Raw genomic sequence first — 17,343 nt, 5'->3', positions numbered from 1 at the left:
TACATATTTTATGAATTGCCCAATTCGTATACGAATGACCTACCCCTGACCCCGCCCCTAAACCTACAAATTTGTACGAGTGAGGTCGTACGAATTAGCCACCTTTTTATCACTCGTACGAATTGGTCGTGAGATAGCATTGTCTGAACACAAGAAAATAAAAGAAACAATGAAGAAAGATAACAAAGGGAAGATAAGAAAAGTTAAGGAAATAACAGAGGGTGAGATATTAATTTATTGTTGTGGCAACGTAGTTCAATTAAGTTGCATCTGTGGTACAACATAGCCTACTTCACACGTTGGAGTCACGTGTCTGTGGTGCGACCTATGCTACTTCTCAACGACGTTGGAGTCATACCCCTTCTCTCACGTAAAAGTACACAACTGTCTCCTTCGGAAGGTTGTCCGTGGCACTATCCACTCGTCATAGCCTGCACAGGTTCGGCAAACTGATCTGGTGAACGCTCCCCGCTCCAACAGGACTCTGCATGATGGTCTGGTCTTCTGTCACAAACACAGGAGGAGACAGACAGATTTAGGTGCACACAGTGTTTATTAAAAGCAGAGTGGTGGTGGAACAACGCGATGACTGAAGTGGATTCTCTGTGCAGGTGACGAGTGAACACGAAGACAGGCGATCTGGATCAGGATGGCGGACAGGAGACTGGATACAGGACGAGACGATCTCAGGTGAGTAAGATAGGTAAGGAGTCTGACATAAAGCAGTGTTTACTGCAACGAGACCAGACAAGGAGTGAAAAGTGAACGGGGCATATAAAGGGTGTGTTGATGAGGGAGTGCTGGTGCAGCGAGTCAGTACTCTGGTGACTGAGTGATGATTGGGGCTGTGACGGTGTGGCTGACTCTGTGACAAAAGGTTTAGTGTTGAGGGTTTTGATTGTATTATTTAGTTTGTTATACTTATAGGCCTAGCTGTTATTCCATACTTCTTAATATTCAAAAGCAAGACAAGTTAACCTTAGAAACATATCATACAAAATAATATATAAATAAATGTACTTAAAAAGATTGTTTCAGTCAATGATATCCTTGTTTCTTCCCGAGAGGCGTACCTTATTGGTCCATGGTTTGTATTGTGGGGTGCAGACAGACCCTTCTAGTCAAGTGTGTCCCACTGCATCCCACAGTAGTACAAACCACGCCCCTACAAATGACGTCCCAAGTTTGTATTTGTGAGAAATTAAATGGCTATTGTGTAGGTTAGATGTATTTGCTGGGGACAACCATAATTAACCGCTTAGCCGTTAACCAACAGTAAGAATACTGACCGATCACTATCAGTTAAACTGTAACTTATAAAACACTACACATATTAGTCAAAATTGCGTTTTTTGAGAGGGGAAAAACACATAGTTAAATATTAAATGTCCAGAATTCAAGTAAAAAAAAAAAAAATCTAATTCATAACCATAAAATGCCACAATATTTCATTTTGAGAAATTACACTTGTATATAATTAAAATTTACACAATTCAGATTCAAATTGTATCCATAGTTCTTCAGTCAAGCGTGCAGATGTAGCGTATTGTTTTTTGTTACAAAAAGCTAACTAGTGGTAAAAATGGTACAAAAGTTGTCACTGGGACAGTACCTTTTAAAAAGGTTTTAATATGTAACGTTTAGGTACTAACATGCACTCTTGAAAGGTTACCTTTTGAAAGGGAACCGTGACAGCTTTTGTACCTTGTTTTCTGAGAGTGGAGGATAATTAAAGGGAACCTAAAGAACATTATAATAGTTATTTTTAGGTTTTATTTTTTAGAACCAAAAACTAACATTCCCAGAACGTTGCAGGGAAGTTTTCGTGACAATCTAAACTGAACCTGTACTAACGCCCCCTAATGGTTATTTTTAGGTTTCATTTTTGAAATATAACCGGAAACGAACCTTCCCAATCATATTGAGAACAAAAAATTGTTAACTGGACACGCATTTTATTTGTAAGCTACAGTCGTCAGTCAGTCAAAAAACGCTAAATAAACACAGAGAGGTTTATAAGGACTCGTATAAGGATCACTGAATGCTAAAAGTAAGCAACCCCTTAAAGAAAACAGGCCATTAGCAGTGCATGTGATTGGCCAATTCATGAAAGTAATTTTACACTTATGAACAGGTGACTCAGGGTGGCTAATCCTCATAATTCATTTTAAAAATAGATGGTGGGAGAGTTCTTATAAATGTACTTATAAATGCAAGTCAGATGTTTCTGGGTTTTGTCTGTTCTATCCTGCAATTACCACAGGTGGGCGCTGTGTGCAATAAAACAGAAGCTTTTTTTCTAGGCCAAGGACCCCTTGGAAAATGTTTTTCAGAGAAACTTTATATTATTATTATTTTTTATTTTTTTTATTATTATTATTTTTTTTGTATGATGTTAAATTTCTGTGAGAGCATCAAAATATGAACCAAAATATCTCCAACATCCAACGTCAGTCTCATCTACATATTTTCTGGTTGTCTGGTTAGGGTAATACTATCATTGCAAGGATTCAGGTTATTTCTAGATTTAATTTTGTTTCTGAGTATGTTTTGCAGTCATCCATTAATACATAATGTTTGTGAGGTCAACCCAGTGAAATTTCCTCTCTAAATAGTTTATGGGTGGGGTTAGTTATTTTTTTGTTTGTTTCACTAATGCGTTGTTCGAGCTACAGCTTCAGTCACAAACTTGCACTCTGAGTTACAGTGATAAAGTTGGGTCTTATTTACAGTATTTTCTGATCAATTGTTTTTCAATATGTTTCAACATTTCTGTGGACTTTTTTATCTCTTGGCAGTTTCACAGCTTTTGAGTTTCACAGGTTTGTATGTTGACTTAATTCTTTCTTTTATTCTTCCGATGCGTCTGAAATGAGACTAAATATGTTTTAAAGATTAGCTTTTACTTTATTGTGGGCTAAATGACCAGAGTTGTGAGTGGTAAATTCATTTCTGTTCAGTTAACATGTTTGAGTTTGGACTAACCCTGCCAAATATTGCCTCGCTACTGCGTTAGTAAAGCTTTTTTGTTGCATATGACAATAGATGGGCTTTTACAGAAACCCATTACATTTTTCACTAGCTATTAAGATGTCATGGTCCCAACTCTTAGCCTGGCAAGCCAGACCTACATCAAGATGTTAGGTCTGGCAACTCACCATAGACACGGCTCAATCCGAGGGGCGGGATAAACGGCTGTCTTTCAAATTCCCTCTGCACGCAATAGGACATCGCTTCAACGAACCAGAGCGTTTTCCCAACAGCGGAGCTAACGTTAGTTGATAGATTCAACTTTTGAATCTGGCCGGCAAAACTACGAACACATCTTCCTTTTTTAAGAATGACTTAAGTGCCGTTCTTTGCTCTTTTCTCAAAGAAAAACTTAACTCCAAGTCCACCAGAGTCGCGGCCAAAGCCGATTTGAAAGACTGTTCGCCAGAAGCAGCAACTCTTCTTTGTTTTCAAGTAGCAGGGAACCGTTGCAACTCTGTCGTCATTATGTTAAGCCCGCCCCGCCTACTCTATACGCGATGTGATTGGCCTGACCCAATTTAGGTTTTTACAGCTCCGAAAGTCAACGGAGAGTTGCTAGACTACCCTGGCTGCAAAATACATTTTGCTGCCGCTAGGGTGCGTCTAGATTTCTAGGCTACCCAACTCTATAAAATACAAAACTCTAGAGGCCTATCATGGACCAGTGTTCAGTTTGCAGGTCTTAATGACTCTTAGAAAGTTATTTCTGTGTCTGCTTGTAATCCAATACTTTAGTGATGCTATTCTGTTCTGAATCTTCACCAGTTTTAAATCACATCCTTCTCAATGTGTTTAACAGGTTCACATGCTGATGATGAATGTCCTCTTCAGCTCAACCCACAGAGAGTTGTTGTGAAGTACGGCGGTTCTGTCTCAGTCGAATGCAGCACTTCTGACCAGCATAGAGGGATGGGATGGGAAGCCAGTGAGGGAGCAGTGTCCTTGACCAGAGACAGTCTGATCACATGGAGAGTGCCAGAACTGAGAGAATGGGGCATAGAGCCATCCTGCTACATAAACTATAATAAGGGACAGTGTACAGTGAATCTCCCAGTAACTATTTACAGTGAGTTTCTCTGTTATTGATATTGTTATATTTTCCTTCTCAGAAATATCTACTGTACATTCATGACTGCAGATATCAGTGTGTAAATCTTCCTCCACAGAGACTCCAGACAGTGTGTCCATCAGCACTGTGAATCCCATCGGACCAATGATGGAGGGAAACCAGTATGAGCTCCAGTGTGACGTTCTCAATGTGGCTCCTGTTCAGCATCTCACTGTCAACTGGTACAAAGGACAGACTCTGGTGAACCAAACCATCTTCACTGACACCATCAAGACTCCAGTCAGAAAAACATCTAAACTCCTGATCCGTCCAGACAGAGCTGATGATGGAGCTCAGTACTGGTGTGAAGCAAAGCTGGAACTGGGAGAAGAAGGACCTCGACCTCCTCCAACAGCCCCATCAGAAACACTCAGTGTTGAAGTTTACTGTAGGTTTACTTATTGCTAAGCTTGTAAATTTGATTAAATTTAATTCAGTTTATACTTTCTGAAGGGTCTTCTAGCATGAAGGATGTGCAACTGTCATATTTCATCATATGCAGAGTTTTGTATAATATAGATAATTTGATAAATATTGCATATTTGATAAATATTGCATATTATGAATTAACATAAGTCAAGTCAAGTCAAGTCAAGTATATTTGTATAGCACTTTTCACAATACAGATTGTATCAAAGCAGCTTCACAGTATTAAATCAAAATAACACAACAAGGTTTGGTTCTAGTGGAAAAAAACGTCCACGTTTGGTAAGGCTGATCAATAGTATTATTTATTGATTAAATTAAATTAAATATCCCCAACTGAGCAAGCCAAAGGCAACAGTGGCAAGGAACCGAAAAACTCCATTAAGTGGCCTAATGGTGACCTAAAACTCCATCAGGTGACCCAATGGAGAAAAAAAAACCTTGGGAGAACCCAGGCTCAGTCGGGGGCCAGTTCTCCTCTGGCATTTATGAACTAGAGGCCGGATTTAACTGTAAGATTAAAAATATTATATGAATGCCTGGCTGAAGAGATGCGTCTTTAATCTAGTTTTAAACTGGGAGAGCGAGTCTGAGCAACGAACAGTATCAGGAAGGCTATTCCAGAGTTTTGGAGCGAAATGTGAAAATGCTCTCCCTCCTTTGGTGGATCTGGATATCCTAGGTATGACCAAAAGCCTTGAATTTAGTGATCTTAAAGAGCGCGATGGATTATAGGGTGATAGAAGATCCGTTAAATAAACTGGAGATAAGCCGTTTAGGGCTTTATAAGTCAATAGCAATACCTTGTAATTAATACGGAACTTAATAGGTAACCAATGTAGTGATGATAAAATCGGAGTTATATGATCATTCCTGGGAAGGTGTTCCGGGCGCGTCCCACTGGGAGGAGACCCCGGGGAAGACCTAGGACACGCTGGAGAGACTATGTCTCCCGGCTGGCCTGGGAACGCCTCGGTGTCCCCCCGGAAGAGCTGGAGGAAGTGTCTAGGGAGAGGGAAGTCTGGGCATCTCTGCTTAGACTGCTGCCCCCGCGACCCAGTCCCGGATAAGCGGAGGAAGATGGATGGATGGATGGAAGATGGATGGATTTTCTTGATCTAGTAAGAACTCTAGCGGCTGCATTTTGGACTAACTGTAGCTTGTTTATTGAGGATGCAGGACAACCTGCTAATAAAGCATTACAGTAATCTAGTCTCGAGGTCATGAATGCATGAACTAACTTTTCTGCATCAGAAACTGATAGCATATTATGTAGCTTAGCAATGTTTCTAAGGTGGAAAAAGGCTGTTTTTGTAACATATGAAATATGATTTTCAAAAGACAGGTTGCAGTCTAGTATAACACCCAGGTCTTTTACTGTAGAGGATAAAGTAACAGGACATCCTACTATGTTAAAGTTGTATTGTGAGAGGTTTTGTGGGCGTTTTTTTTAACCGATAAGTAGTACCTCTGTCTTGTCTGGATTTAATAAAAGAAAATTACGCGTCATCCAATCTTTTATATCTTTTACACACTCTGTCAATTTGGATAATTTAGCGTTTTCATCTGGCCGTGATGAAATATATAATTGAGTGTCATCAGCATAACAATGGAAACTAATTCCATGTTTCCTTATAATATTTCCAAGTGGCATCATATATATTGAGAATAATAGAGGGCCTAACACAGATCCCTGTGGCACTCCATAGTTTACTGAAGTTATGATCGATTTTTCTCCATTTAAATAGACAAAATGGTAGCGGTCAGATAAGTATGATCTGAACCAGCTTAATGCTTGTCCTTGAACACCAGTATAATTTTGTAGTCGATCTAAGAGTATTGTGTGATCTATAGTATCGAACGCAGCACTAAGATCAAGTAAAACTAGTACTGAGATACAGCCTTGGTCAGAAGCTAAAAGTAAATCATTTGTGATTTTAACGAGCGCAGTTTCAGTGCTATGGTGCGGCCTGAATCCAGACTGAAACTTTTCATAGATGTCATTTTCTTGCAAGAAAGAGCCCAGTTGAGCGGACACAACTTTTTCTAATATTTTAGACATAAATGGAAGATTTGAAATGGGTCAATAATTTGCTAGATTATGTGGGTCAAATTGTGGTTTCTTAATGAGTGGTTTTATAACTGCCAGTTTAAATGTTCTTGGAACATGACCTAAAGATAAAGATGAGTTAATAATTTTGAGGAGAGGCTCTTCCACTATAGGTAACACTTCTTTCAGTAGTTTAGTTGGTATAGGATCTAATAAACATGTTGTTGTTTTAGATGAAGTGATAAGTTTATTTAACTCTTTTTGTTCTATAGTTGTAAAGCACTGTAATTGTTCTTGCGGGGTGATAATTGAGGCTGAATTATAAGGCGCGATTAAAGAGTGAACGTTTACAATTGTGGTTCTGATGCTTTCTATTTTCTCTGTGAAGAAGTTCATGAAATCATTACTACTAAACTGTAACGGGATATTTTGTTCAGGTGACGTCTGTTTATTTGTTAGTCTAGCCACGGTGTTAAATAAAAACCTTGGATTGTTTTGGTTGTTTTCTATTAGTTTGCCGAGGTGCTCAGCCCTGGCCGCTTTTAGGGCCTTTTTATTACGTGACATACTGTTTTTCCACGCGATTCTAAAGACCTCTAAATTAGTTTGTTTCCATTTACGCTCTAAATTACGGATTTCTCTCTTTAGAACATGCATAGTATTGTTGTACCATGGTGCTATACTTTTCTCTCTGACCTTTTTTAATCTAATGGGTGCAACAATATCCAATGTTCTAGAGAGAATGGTGCTCATAGTGCTAGTTAGTTCTTCTAGTTCATCTGTTTGTTTGGGTTCAGGCAGCAGCTGAGACAGATCAGATAGGCAATTTGAGAAATTATCTATGGTGGATGGAAGGATTGTTCTGCCTGGTCGATAACGCGGCGCAGCATGACATATTAAAGCAGTACGTAATATGCAAGTTACCATGTAATGTTCAGTGACATCATCACTTTGTGGAATGATATCTATATCGGTTGGATCGGTTCCATGTGATATAATTAAATCGAGTGTGTGGTTAAGACGATGAGTTGGTCCGGTGACGTTTTGCTTGACCCCAAAGGAGTTTAATAAATCTGTAAACGCAGCCCCTAACGCATCATTTGAATTATCTACGTGTATTTTAAAATCTCCAACAATTCATGCTTTATCGACGTTGACCAATAGATCTGAGAGAAAATCTGCAAACTCTTTTAGGAAATCAGCGTAAGGCCCTGGCGGTCTATATACGGTAGCCAAGGCTAGAGATAATAGGGATTTTTTTCTTACATCTGAGAGCGTAACATTTAGTACAAGTACTTCAAACGAATTAAACTTGTCACCTGTTTTCTGAGTAACATTAAGAATATCTCTGTAGATTGTTGCAACACCGCCGCCACGACCAATCAGACGGGGCTCATGCTTATAACAGTATCCTGGTGGAGTAGACTCATTAAGACCGAAATAATAATTTGGTTTAAGCCAGGTTTCAGTAAGGCAAAGTACATCGATGCTATTATCTGTGACTATTTCATTTACAATAACTGCCTTAGGTGTGAATGATCTAATGTTTAGAAGACCTAGCTTTAGAAATTGTTTTTGTTCACTAATAGCGAGATTTTCTGTTTTAATAACAATTAGATTTTTCCTAGATCCTGCAGTAGATTTATTATTTGATCGCACTAAACGAGGAATAGACACAGTTTCTATGCAATGTTCTACACTATTGGTGCAGCAGAGACTGTGATTTGGACTTTTGGTTACTAGTCAAATGGTGTTTAACATCTTGGAGATGTTATCCGACAGAAGATCCGCTCCGATTCTACTTGGGTGTAAGCCATCAGCGCGGAAGAGCCTAGGACGCTCCCAAAACAGATTCCAATTATTTCCAAAGAGCAGTTTCTGCTCATTGCACCATGACATTAACCATTCATTTAGCGCGAATAATCTACTAAACTTTTCATGCCCTTGTCGGTACGTGGGAAGCGGTCCAGACACAATGATCGTTGTTTCAGGCGATGTGCTGCGTACCGTCTCGATCAGGCTCCTGAAGTCTTTCTTCAGAACCTCCGTCTGCCGCAGCCTGATATCGTTCACTCCCGCGTGCAGCACGGCAGCTCCGACGCGCTCGTCACCGTTCAAGATCTCGGGTACCCGCGCAGCGATATCAGAAACACGAGCACCAGGAAAGCAGTGACTGTGCACCTTACTTTTACCTAACGTAGCGTGGACGTGCCGGACGATGGAATCGCCGATGATCACAGCATCGCGTTCCATTTCGCGAAGAGGGGAGAAGCGGTTCTGGGTGGAGATCTCGAAAACCGGGAGGGGCGGAGAGATTCTTGCTCTGGTCCTGGCTCCCGTCTTCCGCTGTGGAACCACCCAGGCTTCGTGGTGGTGTGTCGGAGCCGGAGTGAATTAAACCATGGCTGATCGTGACCTGGGCGCTCGGGACCAATGCTGAGAAATGCACGGAGTAGATGAGGTCGGGGTCAGTGGGTTACTAACGTTAATCACTGATTTGTGTGCATCGGCGCGTGATGTTTCAAGAGCTAAACGCCGGTCTCTCAGCACGGCTTGTCTCTCTAAAAGGTCACGGATCTGCTTCTCTTCAGCTTCCAGCTCAGACTGCACCGCGTGCAGCTCAAATGTGTCCTCACCTGCACCAAAAGACAACATACATCTGATATATTCGCCATTTTAACAGATGGACAGTAAGTTAGCAATGACGCTACCAGTGATGCTATCAATATTAATACTAATTTATGACTGGAGTCTTGGATATAATCCGTCTTTTTAGTGGTACGGGTGTAATGTAGATGCACGATAGGCGAGACAATGTTCGTTTGTAAGTGAGTGTAAAGAAGACTCGCTCAGCCGTGACCCACAGGTGTAAACCGGTGTTGGGTCACAAATCGGCTTGAGACGCATCTGCTCAACAGTCCGCGTTGTAACTATGAGGTTTGAGCAGCAGTGCTTCTCAGTGAGGAAAAGTAGAAAATGTTAGTTGTAAGTGAGTTTAAAGAGAAAAATCACGGATTATGAATCAAATCGATGGAGCTCCAAACACAAGCAACGCGTTCAGACACGTTGTCAAGTGTGTTTAGTTCAGTCTTTCTCCGTCCCCTGCCTGTTTGTATCCGTGGCTACTGACATAAATATGTTTCAGTTGTGAAAATATGTCCCTCTTTCCTCCTCAGATAGACCAAAACACTCCAGTTCAGCAGAGACCATCAGTAAAACCAAAGAGGTGACACTAAACTGTACAGTGAAGGCAAACCCGGCTCCTACGTACTCATGGCACTCAGAACATCTGAAAGAGACGATCAGCTCCTCAGTGCTCTGGTCCTCCACGCTCAGCTCAGGAACCTACACGTGTATCGCCACAAACTCTCAGGGAAGTGACTGCAAAGTGTTCATCCTCAAATCTACAGGTGGGTTATAAATGAAAAGAAAAATTAACTGCATATCCTCTGTCTGTTCGATAAAATGTATAATGTACAGTAATAATTTTTTGCTTTATTTGAATAGGATTTATAAATGTTCATTAAGACATTTTGCATTGAATTTCTTTTAATTTATGTAGCTCAGTCCTTTTGCTCTCATTGAAAATGAGGAAGGAATCTGAGGGCACATTTGTGAAATATCTGATGACTTACTTGAGTCCTTTGTGCTGATATATGACAAAAACTCTTCCTGGATGTCGGGTCGGGAGTTTCTTCAGCAGCTCCAGCACTGCTCTTCTCTCTTCTGTAACTGTAGACAGGGATTGAGCTTTGAAAACATTGTGTGTGTGTTTCTGTTTGTACCATCATTCACACAGCTCTTCTTTCACAGGCAGTCGTCCCACATTCTGGAATGTTCTTATCTTCTCCCAGCTTCTGGTTGCATCGATAATTGTCACCTAAGAGAGAAATAGCTGCAGAATTGCTTCTTTTTTTTTTTTTTTTTTTTAAATGGGACTAAAAATGCTGTTGAGTTGTAAATGTATGTATTTAATGTAGGGCTGTCAAACGATTAATCGCGATTAATCGCATCCAAAATAAAAGTTTGTGTTTACATAATATATGTGTGTGTATGGAGTATAATTATTTTCTATATATAAATACACACACATGCATATATATTTAAGAAAAATGTGTTATTTATATATAAAATATTTATATATAATATAAATTATATATAATATAAATATATATACACAGTATATACATGCAAATATTTCTTAAATATATACATGCATGTGTGTGTATTTATATATAGAAAATAATTATACACCGTACACACACATATATTATGTAAAAACAAACTTTTATTTTGGATGCGATTAATCGCGATTAATCGTTTGACAGCCCTAATTTAATGACTTGATGCATGATCAGGGAAACTGCTATTACACATCCATTTTATTCATAAATAAAATCCCTGCCTTTAAATGTTAGCATTAAATTAAACATCTGTCACTGAAAAGTACATTTTCTTAAATGTTTACTTAAATTTTTTTGAGATTATTTTTTTTAAATTATTGGACAAAATAAGTTACCACTTTGAAATCTCACCACATAAAAAAATATGGTAAATATTATTGCCTTAACCCAATGTTTTGTATGTTAATATATCATTTGTTTTCATTTTTGATACCATATATCTGTCAAAATACATGTGACACATAACATTTAATACCTTTTTTTTAAAGTAATATTTAGATTTTAGGTTTAAATGTATGTATATCATAGGTTCTTTAACTGTTCACTGTGAAGTTTAGAACTGTTTTCCTGTCAGTCTGTCATTTGTATTAATAAACAATATGTTACTTTTATATGCATTGATGTCTAGTGTAAAATCTGGATCTGGAAATCTGGAAAAGAAAAAAAAAAAAAAAAAAACAGAACCACTATACATGACATCAAGCAAATGATAAAATGTAATGTTTTTGACATTATTGTTTTCTAACAGCAGTATTCTAGTATATTTGATTGTTTGTCATCTTGTAATGCCTCAATTAAAGGTATTGAGTATTAATCATTCATTGCTCAGGTCATCTTTTAAATTTCTTCTGTACTCTGTGAATGTGATGTAACGAATTAGCTCTATGAAATATTAATAATCAATAATAACAGGTTATAATTGATTTTGAATATTTGGATCAGTTCATATAATTAACTTAATGTAGTAAAATTAATATTAAAATCAACCCACCTGTTCACACTTGGTGTGAACACTCGGCGTTAATTGTTTATTAATTCTAAGAAATATTCATTTCCGGGTAAGGGAAATCTTTTCTTACTGTACAGTACTAAGAGCCTGTAGTCAGAATCGAAATTGTAAAGTAAACTTTGTTGCAAGCAGAGAATCAGAACCAAATACGTATTGTGCACAAGTTTTATTAACTAAATCACAGACATAACTGATCTAAACACACATACATACATGCATAGGTAAAATGGTGAGTGAGAGAATGGAAACGGAAGCAGGAAATGGAACTATGGAAAAGATCCATTTAACTATGAAAAGAACCATCAGCTTATAATTTTCAGAGCACCTCATTAAATTGATACTTGCATGGTCTGCGCAGTGGACACAATTCTTGAAGTTGTTGAAAATTGAAGTTGTTGGTTCTGTGAGTGTCAAATGTTAAACTTGCAATCGTTTTCTTTCTTGGATGAAGAAGATATGATGAACTTGAGTGGTTTGTTTGACTCTGTTCTGATTGAAGGTTTTCTCTCTCTTCCATGAGCACATGGCTGACCACATGCAGATTGTAACCTGCCGGCCCTGGGATAGAAAGGCCACGCAGGCAACCAAGGAGTGAGGAAGTCGAAGATGCCCATTCAGTGATGGTAAAGTTGCAGTTTTCTTCTGAGTTGGTTTGAAGAAAATACAGTCTGACTCTGTTGGGAGAGTGAAGGCATAGCAGGCTGTGGTCACGGCCTGCCATTTGCTTGACCAATGAGAAGAGTGGAATTTCCAAGCGGGAAAATTCCTCTGTGGTTGATTTATGAATCTTTGTTTTAAGCGTTCTCATTTGCAATGGCAGCTGGATTGGCTTCTGATGAAGAAACTAAGAAAGATTCTTGTAATACTAATATGTTGCGCAGCTATCGGCATATCATGTACACAATCATTTCGATATTCAAAGTACCAATTTATATAGACCAAACATGGTATAGGTGAGGTTACATTGACCGTTGGTTCTATCATAAAATACACAGTATCAAAAAAATAATTAAAAACACTACACAAGACAGTAAATCATTCACACAATTTTCTGAGATGCATGTTCATTTATAGATCAGATTAATGCAGCAAAGTCTGTTTTAAAGTCTGTTTCTGTCTTCTCTGTCTCTGACCATGTGACCACATTTTTACCAGCCATAAAACCAACTTATCTCATCGTGGTCATGGAAACTAAGACCTTCTTGCCCTTGTTGGGGGGATGGGACCACAGATCCTAGAGTGAGTTTTAAATATTATTTGTTAAACTATAACAAATACTTGTGTCTGATTTGTCTCAGTCGTTACAGTGAGCTGAGCACAAGTTCAGTAGTGCCACTTCCTATAAGCGGAACACAAAGATTGTGAAAGCCATTTCAGCTCTCCACAAGATATTCTGTTGTTTTGTTTGATATTATTTTTATATCACAAGAAAACTGCTTTGAAAAACTGAATTAGCAGCAATTAGAGCTTGGGCAGGTTCGCAGTTTCACACATATGTAGTTTTCACACAAAGTCAGTGAGAATACACACAAGGTGTTATAGAAGAACATGTTAACCACAGCAAGACATCTAGCCAGATATACTGATGCGCCACGAGTCTGTTTAACTCTTTATGACAGTGGATGGCTGTGTTACGTGTATTTTTTTTTATTTTCTCTTTCAAAAAACTACATTTTAAGGTGTTTTTCATTGAAAGTTCTGTCACTTGAGTCTGGTTTAGTTTTGTGACAGAGCCCTGAAACTCATGTATCGTCTTGTCTTTGCGTGAGCGTGCAGATTCGAGTGTGCTCGAGCCATGCGTTCTCTTGTCCATGTGCGGAGCATGGTGTTCGGATCCCGGCACTCCTGTCTAGTTTGGTTTTGGTTCTGTGTCGGGGTTTGTACGTTCATGCTCCATGTTTGAGAGCACGGCTTGAGTGTTCATTCACTTTTGTCTTGCGTGTTTTTGTAGAGTACCTGGTTTATGTTTTCATTTGCCGGGCGTTCTTGTGTTGTCGTGTTCTATGTAGCACACGGTTTGTGTTTTCATGTTATGATTTGTGTGAACATGCGGCTTGTGAGTCTTCTCATTAGCTATGTGTTCGTGTCATGTTTGGTGTGAGCACATGGCTTGTCATGTTTGTTTCTATGTACCAGGTGCTCTCTTGTATATTGTCTTAAAGTCCCCCAGTAATCAATCATTTTATCCCTTAAAACTCACTTTTGATCAACAAAATGTTATATTTAAACATTTTTTCCTTGAAAAAAATGAGTCATGCCTTATAATAGCTTGAATGTAACTCTACACCCTTGCCTCATTTAGTTCAATGAATATTCAAATTAACCCCGCCTCCACTCACTCACACCAGCTCAAATATCCACTCGTTGACCTGATTGGTTACAAGGTAGTTGTCGTCATAAATGACCATCTGGTGGCGCATTTCCGGGTTCAGACCCTGGCGAAAGGCTATCAACAGGGCCGTCTCATTCCAGCCGCTAGATGCCGTCAACGTGCGGAACTGCAGAGCATAAGCATTTATAGAAGTATTACCTTGGCGGAGGTTGAACATCTGATCATGGACGGATAATTCTGATGCGGTTTGACCGAAGACTTCCTTGAAGTGACTGATGAAGGTTGCCAGTGAAGTCGTGACCGGGCCGTTGGCGTGCCAGATGGGATGGGCCCAATGGAGTGCGTGTCCAGATAGCAGGGAAATCATGAAGGCGATACGCGCCCGTTCGTGGAGAAAAGCTGTGGTTGCATTTCAAAATACAGGGAACATTGTAGAAGGAACCCCGCTGCAATCCTCCGCCTCACCGTTATATGTAGCTGGTCGGGCCATGGGACTGGCAGAGGCAGGTGGCGAAGGAGTGGGTGGTGCAGAGGGGAGAGTTTGCTGAACCGCCTGCACAGGTTCGGCAAACTGATCCGATGGACGCTCCCCGCTCCAACAGGACTCTGCATGATGGTCTGGTCTTCTGTCACAAACACAGGAGGAGACAGACAGATTTAGGTGCACACAGTGTTTATTAAAAGCAGAGTGGTGGTGGAACAACAGGAACCAGATGATGGTGACTTGTAGAATGATGATGGTGACTTAGCTGGCGATGACTGAAGTGGATTCTCTGTGCAGGTGACGAGTGAACATGAAGACAGGCGATCTGGATCAGGATGACGGACAGGAGACTGGATGAGACGATCTCAGGTGAGTAGATAGGTAAGGAGTCTGACATAAAGCAGTGTATACTGCAACGAGACCAGACAAGGAGTGAAAGGTGAACGGGGCATATAAAGGGTGTGTTGATGAGGGAGTGCAGGTGCAGCGAGTCAGTACTCTGGTGACTGAGTGATGATTGGGGCTGTGACGGTGTGGCTGACTCTGTGACAACTTCTTAATATTCAAAAGCAAAACAAGTTAACCTTACAAACATATCATACAAAATACTAAATAAATAAATGTACTTAAAAAGATTGTTTCAGTCAATGATATCCTTGTTTCTTCACGGGAGGCGTACCTTATTGGTCCATGGTTTGTATTGGGTGCAGACAGACCCTTCTAGTCAAGTGTGTCCGACTGCATCCCACAGTAGTACAAACCACGCCCCTACAAATGACGCCCCAAGTTTGTATTTGTGAGAAATTAAATGGCTATTGTGTAGGTTAGATGTATTTGTTGGGGATGACCATAATTAACCGCTTAGCCGTTAACCGACAGTAAGAATATTGACCGATTACTATCAGTTAAACTGTAACTTATAAAACTCTACACATATTAGTCAAAATTGTATTTTTGAGAGGGGAAAAAACACATAGTTAAATATTGAATGTCCAGAATATATAATTAAAATTTACACAATTCAGAATCAAATTGTATCCATAGTTCTTCAGTCAAGCGTGCAGATGTAGCGTATTGTTTTTTGTTACAAAAAGCTAACTTGTGGTAATTCACGAGTTCACACTTACAAATAAGTCAGATAGAATAAATGCATATTTGGCGTGCTGTCCGAGGAGAGGGCTCCGGGCTCGGTATTTGGCCCGAACCCAGAGTACTCCCCCCGTATTCCTGGCTGAGAAAGAACAAGCCAAGAGTGAGGAGTCGGGGTGGTGGAGGGATGCTGAAAACTGTCAAGGAAGTTAGGTGAGTTGACAGAGTGAATATATATATATTCTTCCTCTCATGCTGATAGGGTAGACATGGTAATTGTTTGATGAGTTGATTGATTGCTTGATTATTTGAACGTGCTCCTCCCGAACTTTGTAAATAAAACATCATAAATGGTACAAAAGTTGTCACTGGGACAGTACCCTTTAAAAAGGTTTTAATATGTAACGTTTAGGTACTAACATGCACTCTAGAAAGGTGTACCTTTTGAAAGGGAACCGTGACAGCTTTTGTACCTTGTTTTCTGAGAGTGGAGGATAATTAAAGGGAACCTAAAGAACATTATAATAGTTATTTTTAGGTTTTATTTTTTATAACCAAAAACTAACATTCCCAGAACGTTGCAGGGAAGTTTTCATGACAATCTCTAAACTGAACCTGTACTAACGCCCCCTAATGGTTATTTTTAGGTTTAATTTTTGAAATATAACCGGAAATGAACCTTCCCAGTCATATTGAGAACAAAAAATCGTTAACTGGACAGACACGCATTTTATTTGTAAGCTACAGTCAGTCAGTCAGTCAGTCAAAAAACGTACTCGGTTACTAACGTAACCTCGGTTCTCTCTAGAAGAGGGAACGAGTACTGCGTAAGGTATCTTACGCTAGGGGAAAATCCTTTTTCCGTGAGATATTGAAGCCAAAAATTATCCTTAATTTTGAAATAATGCAAAACGCGTTGCAGCAGCATGCAGACATAGGCGAGACAGCTCGCGCGCCTATTGGCTGGTCTGCGGCAACTGCAGCAGCCTATCGAGCGAGGCCTCGCCAGACCCAATGAGGGTGCTTCGCGCCCGCTGCGTCACGTCCCGCCGAAACGGGCGTGGTCTAGGCCTATAAATATCGCTCGCATGCAGCTATTATCTGGTTTTTCATCATAGAAGCAACCAGAGCGTGTGCATGCACGGCAAGATACGCAGTACTCGTTCCCTCTTCTAGAGAGAACCGAGGTTACGTTAGTAACCGAATACGTTCTCTTACGAGAGGTCTCTCGTACTGCGTAAGGTATCTTACGCTAGGGGACCCAATGCAAAACGCCATGCGTGCAGGGATCTGACACCATAGACCCAAGGGCGAAAGCCCGGGGTTCATAAAGTGCACAATCACCCATGGAGCTCACAGGGAGTCCGGGAAGAGAGAGGGGTGAAACCGTACTCTTCCACACATAGCAGCGTCGTTTAAACGCTAATACATCACACAGACAGGGCGGGGTACGGCCTGAACTGATGGAAAAGTGGGTCTTACACATTCTGCCCGCACACATTTAGTGCTATCACTTTACGCTGTCGATCAATGAGCTGCGCTCAGCAGACACAGCATTCTGGGCTGATAGTATCAGGACAGACAATACTGGTAACTAGACCGACAGCAGCCTGGCCTGCAGGGCGGGA

The 17,343-nt window shown here is 40.1% G+C and overlaps 1 protein-coding gene across 1 annotated transcript in view; it reads left to right on the top strand.

The window, feature by feature from the left end:
- LOC307166194 (uncharacterized protein) overlaps window positions 1-10,675 on the top strand; it is a 34,089-nt gene extending 23,414 nt beyond the window's left edge. The window contains exons 13-17 of the mRNA XM_079884410.1: window positions 612-690; window positions 3,833-4,099; window positions 4,200-4,529; window positions 9,794-10,027; window positions 10,431-10,675. Of these exons, the coding sequence (XP_079740536.1) occupies window positions 612-690; window positions 3,833-4,099; window positions 4,200-4,529; window positions 9,794-10,027; window positions 10,431-10,501 (981 nt within the window). The 3' untranslated portion in view covers window positions 10,502-10,675. The remainder of the gene's footprint in view (window positions 1-611; window positions 691-3,832; window positions 4,100-4,199; window positions 4,530-9,793; window positions 10,028-10,430) is intronic.
- Window positions 10,676-17,343: the final 6,668 nt, after the last annotated feature.

The sequence above is a fragment of the Squalius cephalus genome (assembly GCF_949319135.1).
Source record: "Squalius cephalus genome assembly, chromosome: 1".
NCBI classification, from domain to species: Eukaryota; Metazoa; Chordata; class Actinopteri; order Cypriniformes; family Leuciscidae; genus Squalius; species Squalius cephalus.
Note: the sequence above shows the minus strand (reverse complement) of the source record. Positions and strands in the feature narration are given on the sequence as shown.